The 12,534-nt window shown below is 39.1% G+C and overlaps 1 protein-coding gene across 5 annotated transcripts in view; it reads right to left on the reverse strand.

The window, feature by feature from the left end:
• Positions 1–1,199: 1,199 nt before the first annotated feature.
• ntrk1 (neurotrophic tyrosine kinase, receptor, type 1) overlaps positions 1,200–12,534 on the reverse strand; it is a 49,586-nt gene continuing 38,251 nt past the window's right edge. For 3 of the 5 annotated variants that reach the window (XM_086312393.1, XM_086312392.1, XM_086312390.1), the window contains 3 exons: positions 11,916–12,156; positions 9,246–9,404; positions 1,200–2,525 (listed from right to left, as the gene is read on the reverse strand). In XM_086312393.1, coding sequence (XP_086168519.1) covers positions 2,340–2,525; positions 9,246–9,404; positions 11,916–12,156 — 586 coding nt within the window. In that variant the 3' untranslated portion in view covers positions 1,200–2,339. Of the gene's footprint in view, positions 2,526–2,972; positions 3,128–9,245; positions 9,405–11,915; positions 12,157–12,534 lie in introns of those variants that run through there. The other 2 variants (XM_086312389.1, XM_086312391.1) reach the window with 2 other exon arrangements.

Genomic DNA, 12,534 nt, shown 5'->3' on the forward strand with positions numbered 1-12,534 from the left:
GCTGCTGGACGAGAAAATCTGCAGACTTCAAAATGTATTTTGAGTGTTGTTGTTGGAGTCTCAAACCCCCTCACAGAGGTGATGCGTTTGCTTTTAAAAGCCTTGAATTGAGGGTCAATAATAATAAGACCTTTTAAATGTGGGGATGTGAAATAGTTGTGCGTAGCCATTTGTAAGTGTGAATATTTTTAATCTGCAGATTATCTCACATTACTTCTTCTCAGGTTGTGCAGGTTTCTTCTGCTTTGGTTTGATTCACTAAATCATTTCTCTTCCTGTTCTCTAATCTCTCGCTGCAGGATGGACGGTAAAGCATGTTGAGTGGTTTATTATTAGCAGTAGACCAAAATGAATCGGCACCACCATTATCATGAAGAAATAATTACCATAAGAAATCAATATCCTGTATACATGCATTATATGACTAGGTGGAAGATTGAAAAGGAAAGTATCCTGCTGCAAAGCTCTAATAGGACTTCCATTTTAAAAATGGCCTCATTTCCAGCTTTTATTATACTCATATTCCACATCCAACCAAGGTGGAGCCTCGAGTGCTTATTAAAAAGGTTCATTCTGAAACCACAAATGGAGTCCTTAAGGATAACAGGGACAAGTACTACAGAGTGTACTAATCCTATCTCCCCAGAATCTGCTTGTAAGACACTACAAGAAACAATGAGCCAGACACAGGTCCAAGTGTTTTTCATCCCCCTCCCGGTACGCCAGAGGAGGTCGAGAGAAAGAAGGGGATGATAGCATTACTCACAATCCATTACCACTCCCCGGAGGCGCTCTGCATACGAAGTGATGGAGCGAGGGAGGGAGGGTGGTGGTGGTGATGAAGGAAGGGGGCAAGGCAGAGCGATGAAGAGAAAGAGAGAGAAAGAGAGAGTTGGGTTTTGGAGGGTGTTTGTTTGCTGGAGGGCCCGCGGTAAAGCAATATGAAACTTGATTATTCCTTTTCAATAACCGTCTGCTGAGCATCCCGTGGAGACGTCGCAGGTTGCTGATTAGTTCGTCAAAATAATAGAAGGCTCTTGAATAGCCTTGTTAAGATGTCTAACTTTAAGTACAGACAAGAGTCCAAATCATTGTTCAGTTCAGCATACGATAATGATGGATTGACTGATGCAGAGGGATGTTCCTGCGAACACTGCAGCCTCGTTTTTTTAATCAAGTTTGTTTATTTTTAAGGGCAGACAATATACAAAGTGCTGGAGTAACAATACATGAAGATATATATATATATATTTTGTTTTAGACATTAATACAGAGTATATACACTCAGTATGTACACTTAAAGGCATCGCAGGGGTTTACACACCCGGTCTTTCACCCTCTCAATGCCCCATTTGGTGGAATGACAAATGTTACGGTGGTGGGTTCACCTCCAGTTTCACTTTCAGTGCCATCTGTCCTTCTCCTCCTGGAGTCTCGCTTTAACCCATCTGTTACCTCTCGGGGTGTCACCTCCCCACCAGCTTGCCCCCTTACCAAATTTCACTGCAGCACTTTGATTCTGAAGGTCGTTACAGTAGCATGTTAAACATGGCTGATCTGTCCAAAATCCGCTCCTGAGCGAGTCCCAATAGCGGCCGCAGGCTGAAAAGTTGCTCTTTGGAAGTTCATATTTGACAGTAATTAAATGTAAACACAGTCGTTGATATACCAGGAAACGTTTTCACTGCTAACGTCTGACATCTTGTTCTTCTTTTTTTTTCTGAAAAATATTCATATGATACACTCAATCTGACACGTGAGAAACAAAGTTTGGCTGTGACTATCTTATATACATCAATGAAAGCTTTTTTTTCTTTGTTTTCTTAATAACCCTCTATATCAAAACTTATCCAAAATCAGTGACGGTACTATACAAATGACTATCTGCTGTACTAAGATCTGTAAAACGAGTTTTTGCTTTCTAAACCAACACAAGCACGTCAGCTAAAAGTCATTTAAAATGTGTCGCAGCTCAGCTGATGAAGGGACTCCAGACACCATGTGGCAGTAGATTCCCAGCAAGAGCCTATGCAGTTATTTTAGTTCTTATCCATGCACGCTCCTCCATCAGACTGATCCCACCTCAGATAAACATTAAACACTTTGGTAAACATGTGACAGGTTTCCAGAGAAGGACGGGGCAGTAACCAGTTAAGGGGTCAAAGTCGAGCTAGAATGAGGCAAAACTGCAGCCAAAAAGGTCAAAGCAGATGTTACTGCCCACGAAGCATCACAGCTGGAAAAGCAGAATGCAGTTGAACTTAAATGAGTAACAGACTAAAGTTTTATATCTCAAATCAAAAATCCAACCTCCCCAGCCTGGTTGGCCCTTGGCCCCTCTAGCCCAGGATATCCAGGTAAACCGGGGGGTTCTTGACCAGGGCCAGCAGACGGCTGTGGATGTCCTTCATGACCATCCTCTGCTGGGGCTCTCTCTGCCAGCAGCCCTGCATCAGCAAGTAGACCTCCTTCGGGCAGGTGCGTGGCCTCTCCAGTTCCCGTCCCTGTGTGATGCATTCAATGGCCTGTGGAACAGGAGGGAAAAATACATTTTTTAATGGCCAGAATAAAAGACGCATTCTTAATCTGTTCTCAGGGCTTCTGTTCACATCGTCTTATTAATGGGCTTTCTAATGGAGTTAGAGCCTACCAGTCCTTTATATCTGAGTCTGATCTAAAAGTTTCACATCAAAAATGAGCAAAACCTTTTTCTTCAGTCATTAATGTTGAGCAGGAAGCAAAGTCTGCAAATGAGAGAAGTTTGACTGCTATAAAGCCTGAAAGTTTTTTAAATACATGCTTACTGCTGTAAAAAGGATCACCTTTTTAAAAATGAACCAAAATGCAACTTAAAATGTAAAGTTTGTTAAATTTATTTCACACACTGAGTACAAGAAACCAGCTTCTGTATGTGAAGGTTCTGTGTTGCATTCACCCATCCAACACAAAGCACAACAATGTGATTGGTCCATTTGTTGTTGTCAGAAGAACAACACAGTGACGTCGCAGCATCATCATCTTTTAGCACCAGTAATTCACTCAGTGAGGGCAGTTTTCTTGTAAATCAGCACCGTGGATCCACTGGCTGCATCGACTCGCTTCCAGCATTGAACATGAAACAAGAAAGCTAACAAAAGCAGCCTGATCAGACATTACAGATCCCATTCAGAAGAAACGTGGGGTTAGAGAATTAATGAATAACATGCTATTAGAATAGTGAGGTGGGCAGGTGGTGGATGTTTGCAAAAGTCTACAGCTGTAAAGCAGGAGGGAGAAGTTGTTTACAGCAAAGTTTAGTTGTTGTTTCTTGTTTATTAGTTTCTATTTAAAAAGAAACAAGCGGTGATGACATGTACTGAGAAGTTTTTTTATACACATAAAAAATTAACCTGTCAACATTGTGAGGAGGGCAGAAGCTATAATATCTTTTTATATTTATCTGTCCAACGCTGATGCAGCTCTGGTCTTGGTTTTTATTTGTTAAACCAAGAAAATCTTTCTCTGACAGTCACGGCTTCACCTGAATACAGCTGAGGATAACAATTATCTGTATGGTGCTAAAAGCACTAAAAACATTTTAAACTCTAGCACTAAGTGTCCTTGGTACTCCCTCCAAACCTCGAGCATGCAAGCACACATTTAGTCTCTAAATGAAATGTTTATGCTGCTCGGTTTAAAGAAACTGATGGACATTATGGACAATGCTGGGCATCCTCTGCACACGGCCATAAACAACCAGAAGAGTCTGTTCAGTGACAGGTTGCTTCTCCCCAAGACAAGAACTAACAGACTTAAAAACTCCTTTGTCCCACACGCCATCAGACTGTTTAACTCCTCTCTGGAGGGGAGAGGGAGGGGAAACAGGAGGACAAAGGAGGGGGGAACAACTAAGCTGTAGTGCCTCTTCACCTCACTGTACAATACCTTGTGCAATACTTTTTGTAAATAGTCAACAGTGCAATAGACTCAATACTTGAAATGTGCAATTCACTTGTATTTTTATTTTTTATTCCTATTTATTCTATTTATCCCCTTTGTATATTTTATTTATATTTGTCTCTGTATTTATATATGTGTGTGTGTGTGTGTGTGTGTGTGTGTGTGTGTGTGTATATATATATATAACAGTTCTGTAACTGTAACTTTGGTCGTTGCTGTGCTTTTTTTGGAAGTCGAATTTCCCAGAGGAACCCACCCGAGGGATTAATAAAGTTCTATCTTATCTTATCTTTATTGCCCAGGATGACAAAGCATCGTTCCTGGAAAGACACGCTGTTTGTTTTTTTAAGTTTAGTACTTCAAAGATGCAAGGCCCTTCTGTAGAATTACTCCGTACTAATAAAAGTTGACCAGTGAGGGTCGTCAGGAATCTCTATGTTTGAAGTTATTATCTTTGTAAGGAGCTGTTAACAATATTAAACATGGCTGTTCATTGCCAGAGTCAAGTTAAATCCTATTTTCAGACCTTTATTTGGTCAGAATGTGAAAATAAGTTCGGATGTAAAACAAACAGAATGCAGCTTTAAATCAATGAAAGCTTATATTTAATTGAAGATACAACTGAAAGTGCAACTCGTATCAACTGCATCACCTCATAGTAAGCTTTTGTGAGCTGAGGAGATCAGTTTCTGTATTTCTGAAAGTTAAATGTGTTTGCTCTCTGTAGGATTTGAGCTGAAAGGAAAGCAGCCTTAAAGGATCCGTCTTGGTGTTTTAAACTTGCATTTGTGGGTGATGTGAAAAACTGTGTTCACCCACAAAGGTTTTCAGATATTTGCCATCTGAAGGTCATTTATTCAGCCTCATCACTTGCAGAGACTTCTCTGGATTCTCTGATGCTTTAATAATAACAAAAGACAGAGGCATGTCATTGTTAGGCTGTGAAACTATTTTTCCACACACGTCATTTACACAGCACTGAAACTCCAACTGATGGAGAAAAGGAAAGATTCTCCTCTGTGAGATGTATCCTTGCATTTTATTTTTTTTTAAAAACGTTACTGTCATCAGATTTAAATATTTAAATATGAGCACTGAATGCTTTGTAATATATAGAGTCGGGGGTTAGATGCTTTGGTAGTCAGTGATAATAACTGGAAAATAAATAAAGTAAAAATACCACAAAGTAGAAACTTACATTTGAATATAGTGAAAGGACCATAAAGAAAAAGACTATTATTCAGTATTACAGCATGGATGTGTACCTGCATGCTGCAGTTGGTAAAACTATTTTTAATAACTGTATACACTGCCTGAAAAATACAACAGCTGATAGACTGATGTTTATAAAAGTTAGTAATAGCAAAAACATTCAAACAAAAAAACCTTTGAAGAGTGAGATAAATGTAAACCTTATAAAGCAAACCTTAAAAGAGCATGCAATAGATTCATTCACGGAGACTTTCTGAACCACCAAATATCTATGTGCTGCACCAAGGACAATATGTTTTAATAAACAGCACAATAACCTCACTATCTACAGATTCACAAATATGTGTCAATTAGCCGTGACCTCGCAGTCAAATGAGAGCCACCGAAATATGAACAACCTCCAGCTCCGACACTAATCGCTGCAATGACTGATTCAGTTCACACGCTCTTGTTGCTTAGTGGATACATCACTGTCGAGGATAAGAGAGAGGATTTCACTGTGCTCTGCGACTCTCTTCTTCATTGTTAACCTCGGCCTGATCCGGTGATCACAAGAGGCCTGTCGCTGCTCAGCCACTTTGCACCAAAATGGCCTATCAATCAGAACGCAGACTCATGCTGTCCGCCGCCGTCACAGCCTGTCACGTCAGTATTTTGGGATGATTTATTTCCACCACTGACTTATTAGGCAACATGATAATTTTACCTGTCCTTCATTGGATGAGACGGATTAGGTTAACGAGGTTACGGCTCATTAGCCAGGGGCAAAAATGAAAGCCAATGAGATTAGAATTGAGTGCAAAGGAAAAGTGATCTACCCTTCTCTTGAAAGGAGAGAGGGCTACAGCCTGTAATAGCATCACTGTGGTCACAATGGAGTCCCACTTCTTGGTGCTTGAGCTGAAAAGGCTAGACTGGACCGCCCTTAATTACTATGAATTTATTGATTAGTTTAAGAGCACCGGGTAAAGTATCTGAGACTGTAGTGAAAATGTTTTGTTTTGCAAGTTTAAATTATGTGAAGGCACCAAAACATTTCAGGCTGCTATTTACAGAAGTATTTGCATTAGCGCATGTTCAAGAATGAAGTTACTTCAAGCTGACTTCATTTATTAAAAGAACAAAAGACTCAACAAATTATTTACAAACTCCACACAACAGTGAGAAAAGTTCTTTCTTATGCTCTGATTAAACTTTATATAAACATTGTCTGCCTTTTTTACATCTGCAAGTACGAACCACAACGCAAACTACAATTAGCTTGACTAGCTTGTTACCTTGTTGTTAGCTCGTTGACTAGCTTACCTCGTTTGCTTGTTAAAAAAAAGTGTAACAAAGGAAAAGTAGGCTGTCAAGTTGTGCATAAGTGAAATCTTTTTAAAGATTTCAGTTAACTATTTTTCTGTATCCTACTTAATGTTGCTTGCTAGTATATGCTATTAGCAGCACAGTCAGAATTTAAATTAAACATGTTTTCCACAACATGCCGACCACCACTCATGCAGTTTGTTTTAATTGTTTTGACATTATCTTAAGTTGCATCAAAATAAATAGTTGAAATCAAGAAATGTAAGCACAGTGTTGAACTCGAGGCTAAAAAAGTGAAATACTAAAGCCTGAACATGCAGCAAGGAAGCACTCTGCAGAAATCTGGACCTAGCAACTCTTTCTGGGCAAAGCTACATACATTTACACAAACCACATAAAAAGGATATCCAGTTTATGTCCAGCAGTCGTGCATAGTTCATAATCCTTAAAAATAAAGCAATCAGTGAATCCTTGAGGGGTAATAACTGCAGTGAGTGATTTTTCTTTGCTACAAAAACTTTCACATATCATTTTTGGAAACATTTTTAACATTTGGTAAAATTGCTCATTTGAAATCCGACGGAAAATTAGAATGGAGGAGTGATATGATGTGCATGTCTGCATATAAAACATAACGTTCAGAAAAAACCACTGTGAACTGGACGAGACTGCCCAGCATTCATAGCTGTAACTACCGGTAGCTCTAAGGTTACCAAAGTCTGGACCTCAGTAATTAAAAGTAAGTAAATACTGTATGTTGTTATAAATCATGACGTGAGATGGCTTTTATGCATGACTCAGTGAAATGATAACTGGTTGTTGTAAGTATAAGGAGTGAATCAGAGACACAGGAGAGTCAGGGCCGGTAGCCTTCTCCTTTGTGCCATTTTAATTATTTATTTATTTTTAATTTCATGGTTTTATATTGTTTATAAAACAATTGTCTCTTTTACAGAGGTCTGTAAAAGAGACAAGCTGTATAAAATCAAGTCCTCCGTGTTTAAAATTTATGGTTTTGATTGTATTGCAACTCTAGGACCTTCTAGCACAGGTGCTAACCCTAAAATATTAAACATTACAAGAAAAACAAAATGTGGACCTCTCTAATTTCTAAAGCCTGGTTACACCCATGGCCACACTGTGAATGGTTTTCCTCCTTTCTAGCCAACCAGTGGGACTAAACTAAACTAGTTATTTGCTCCAGCTTCATGTGATTTTCCAATAAATAAGTGCTGTCAGTCTTGTCATCTAAAGAAACTATCAAACCTAACATGTTTGGTCCAGACTTACTTTTCAGTCTGACATAAACTAACACTTCAAAATGTGAAACCTCTCCTTGACCTGGGTCCAGACCAAACAACCAAAGTCTTGGAGGGACTTTAGTCCAGATCCAACTGAAACTTGGTTTTTACACTACTACACCAGCGGTCTCCAACCTTTTTTGCGCCACGGACCGGTTTATGCCCGACAATATTTTCACGGACCGGCCTTTAAGGTGTCGCGGATAAATACAACAAAATAAAACTAGTACCGGTACCGAAAAAAGAAGATTTATTCATAACACACGTGAAAAGACCCAGGAAAACCGAGTTAACGATAAAAACGATAACAAAATAACGCTGAAAACCGATAAAAACCCTGAAAACCATACATTTCACACCTGAGCCTCAACTCTCGCGGACCGGTACCAAACGACTCACAGACCGGGACCGGTACCAAACGACTCACGGACCGGGACCGGGACCGGTACCGGTCTGAGGCACAGCTCACAGGTGTTTATGGCTGAGTGAGAGAATGCCATCATATAAAGAGGAAGGACTGGCGCTCTATGATAACCCCACAGATGGAGGTTGTCCCACCCTTGACCCCAAATGAACCAATTAATATTCATGTTGTTGCACTGCGCATTTGCACATTAGACTAGTTTTAACAGTGAAGTTGCAAACATCTACTACTTCTTGTTAATTTAATAAATATTTATTTGGTTTATTGTATCCATAACACGAACCAATATGGAATCTGTTCAGTATTTTCAGAAATTAAGCTTTTTTGGTTATGGTATTTTAGGACACAGTCACCACACTTTCTGAAGCTTTTTCAATTAAATTTGAAGGTCATTTTTATATCCAGGTGACCAATTAAAATTCCATTCATTTAGATTAAAAACTATGTGCTGATTGAAGGCTAACTGGTGCCATCAGGCACATGCCCATCATCAGAACAGTCAGTGTGAAGTACAGAGAGCGCACAACCCATGTAGGTAGAGACAGCAGGATGAAGGTACGTTGCTTTAAGTTCTTCACTGCACTGCGGTGTGAAAGCAAAGCTAGCTGGAACAAAACTTTGATAGCACTTTCTATTAAAGCTTAGTAATAAAGTGGTAATAGTAGGGTAAAAAGGCAGAAACAAGAATGATATAATTAATAATAATTTGGTAATTTCTAAGTTATTACGACTCAATTACAAAGTAATAATCAGTTAATAGCCACAGTTATGGGCCCTTATTATCTCATTACATAATGTTAGTGGAATATTACTGTAACCACTGTTGCTACTATGATATTACTTTAATATCAACTGGTCTTACTTTGTAATTGAGGTGTAATAACTTTTACCGCATTATTACACTCTTGTTTCTGCCTTGTTACCCTGCTATTACCACATTATTACATGATTGTATGTGCCTTGTTACCACGCTATTACCACATTATTACCAAGCTGTAATAGAAAGGGCTACCGAAATTTTGCAACGCAATTTTATAATGTTTTTTTCCACTGCAACCCACCTCGCTATTGGACAGCTGATACCATGGCTGTTTCCCATAGGTGAAGATCTCCCAGAGGACCACGCCAAAGCTCCAGATGTCGCTCTCCGTCGTGAACTTCCTGTACATGATGCTCTCAGGGGGCATCCAGCGGATTGGGAGCATTGTACGTCCACCCACCTGAAGATAAAGAACCGAATACTAAGTGAACTTTAATTATGGAAACCTTAATTAGCTTTGTTGATGAGATTAAATCTTAAATAGATTTTCCTTTCCACTCATCTTGAGCTGCTTATTACAAGCTGGGAGACCAGCTTGAAATCAAAAATAGGCAGACTGTTTAAAAATTATTACAGTAGTTTCATGCAAAATAAAAAAAGGAAAAGAAATTAACCGCCACAAAAATAATATTAGACAGTCTCTTAGGTTGTAATTTTTATTGCATTTATGAGATCTCAACATGCTGTTAATGAGTAAAACCCTTTCACTGGCACGTGAAAACAGGAATGAACCTTTCTCACTTCTGAAAAAAAAAACCCTGCTGTAACAGATTTGAGCGATTTTCAAATTCTCAAATCCCACCAAGGGGAAGCAACATGAAAAAGTCCAGTGCTATTATTCAGCCGGTTTGACTGTAGTTTTTAAAAGTACACACTCCACAGTCTCTCAAAGGTTATGCTGCGATTTACAGATCCAAAATGCACGACATACTCTGCTCCTGCAGTTTAAATCGCTTCAGGAGAAGACAAAGCACATGTGCTTCTTATCTTAGTGTATTTTTCAGAATATGTATTATGTAGCTTAATCATAATAACCCATTAGTCATTTTTAACAGAATTACAGTTGATTAGGGCATGGTTTTTCTTCTTAGACAACATCATGTTTTCACCCTCACACAAGAAAAATTGAAATATCTCTTCTTACGAGACTAGAGAAGTTCAATATTAGTATTTGATCTATAATACTTCAAAGTACAAATCCAAAACACTGAGTTCAATAAGAGAAGGAGTGGGCCTATTATACCTATTCATTCTCCTCTCTGAGTTTCAGACAGTTTTTTCTACTCCCGGTTTGTTATGATGCAGCAGAGAGCAGGTGTTCCAAATAGCGGTCATCTCATGAAAAAAGCTCTGGCCGTGAACACAGAAGCCCGAATTACCTGTTCCTGCTCAAATATTTGATTTGGGTGAAGCAGCCAAGCGAGCTCAAACAGTTGCTTTCAGGTAGTGGACGAACTGGTATAAGATAAAAAATGATTATTTTGAACTCTGAATTGTGTTAAGCTGCTTTAACAGACCCAAGGATAAATGTATGAAGATGAAAATGAGGGTAATAAAAGTAAAATAAAACAGTACAGCTGTGTTTACACATGCACTGCAGCCCTCACTTTTCAGAGAAACACAAGACAGAAAGGAAACAATCTTTAACCTGCAGCCTCAGTGTGATGTCAGATTGGGAATTCACAGCTTGTGAGTGGTTGCACTGTTTCCAGATTAAGTATTTCCAGTACCGAGAGCAGATCAGAACCCCTGCTGTGTGTTACATGTGATAAAGGAACAGCGCACCTTGATTTGTTTCAAATACATTCACACAGCAGCAGGATAACAGCAGTCTTCAGTTGGGTTTTTAAAAATATACCTAACTATTATTTTTATTGTTTCATATACTGAATTAGAGCTTTTCACACTCACATATTTCACAAGATTATAGTCAAATACTCAGAGTGACAACAAGGGTTTTGCATCTTTAAACTTTTGGCTGGAAGAATATAAGAATATCTTTTGGCTGTATATAAATGATGGCCATGATGGCGCCCGTTGTTTCAAGTCAAGTCCTGTTTCTAACAGTTCAAGCTGAACATTTGCTCATCACCATCGAAGCTTTTGTAAATCACTCTTGATGAGTTGATTGCTAGCGCTACCATCGTTTATTGTCATTTTTCACTTTAATGGTGACCATCATCTACAAAATTAATATCCTTATATTCATTAATGGCTGAAAATAGCAACATAATAAATAAAGATATCAGGAAAATGTTCACTGAGGCCACAACGTGAGAAATAGTTTCACTTTCTCACAGACTTCTTTACAGTTTAACTTCTCTCAAATCTGCTGGCCATTAAAGAATGTAGCATTAATGAACTTCCACACTGGAACTTCCAGTTCTTGCTAACCAGTTAACAGAACTACAGTCTAACACATGCAGGTTTGTGGGGGTATGTACGAGGGAAAAAAGACCCCCAAAAACACAGATGAATTATGTATCATGTAAAATGTATCAAATGAAATCTCTGGGATTCTAAAGAAGTGGAAATCTGGTTTCACTTGTGGAACCAGAATATTATTTGCATGATGTGTCCTCCTGTTGCGACCCAGACTGCAACAAAGAGGGATTAGCCTGGAAACCAACAATGGAGTAATTGCAGTTTGATTGCATGTATTCATGATACGGTTTACATACTTCAAACTTCCTGTTGTTGAAACGTATTAGATCGGCGTCAAACAGTGTTGTTTGCAGTAAACTGAAATAGCTGAAATCTTGCTTTTAATGACAAATACGTCAGAGCAGATAAAACAGAAACAAATGGCAAGGTAGTAGTGAAGTAAAGGAGTAATATTTCTGTCTTGTTTAAATTTACAGTCCCATTAAGAATAACAGTCAAGTATTCCTTTTATGTTTCAGCTGTTTACCCGATAGTAATCTGTGCTGTAGATGTCTCTGGACATGCCGAAGTCTCCGATTTTGACCACCAGACCCTCTCCAACCAGACAGTTGCGAGTTGCCAGGTCACGGTGAACGAAGTGCAGCGATGCGAGGTAGACCATGCCTGAGGCAATCTGAGCAGCGATGTGCAGCATCTGAGGGAGAGTGAGTTCACCCAGCGGGGGCATCTTGGACTCGTCCAGGATGTGAGCGTCAGGGCCGTGAGCTCTACAGGGGGCACAAAAAGGACACACAGCTGCTTTAATCCACATCTGTTGGTCTGAATTTATTTTAATATTTTAGCTTCATCAAAATGTAGGAAGATCGCAAGGTGAAAGTAAAAATACCACAGTTTCAAAATCTATTTAAAAGAGTTAGCTGCACAGTGTACCTAATGCATCCAAAGCAAATGTTTTGGTGTGTGTTACACTGCTTTATGTGGCATTATTAGACCGTCGATACAGATGCACAAGTGTATAAGCAGCAGTTTATTGTAGCTGGATGAGACAGAGGTGGATTCAGCTTCTTAGTACACAAATAATTAAGTTCTAAGATATTGGGGGTGGGTTTGAGTGCTTTTCAAAACAGTCACAGAATGAGGCTGAG

Source organism: Aulonocara sp. 'chitande type north' Nkhata Bay, linkage group LG11 (genome assembly GCF_057382095.1).
Source record: "Aulonocara sp. 'chitande type north' Nkhata Bay isolate Kocher_YH1m ecotype deep benthic linkage group LG11, A_spYH_male_GT1.1, whole genome shotgun sequence".
Classification (NCBI taxonomy): Eukaryota; Metazoa; Chordata; class Actinopteri; order Cichliformes; family Cichlidae; genus Aulonocara; species Aulonocara sp. 'chitande type north' Nkhata Bay.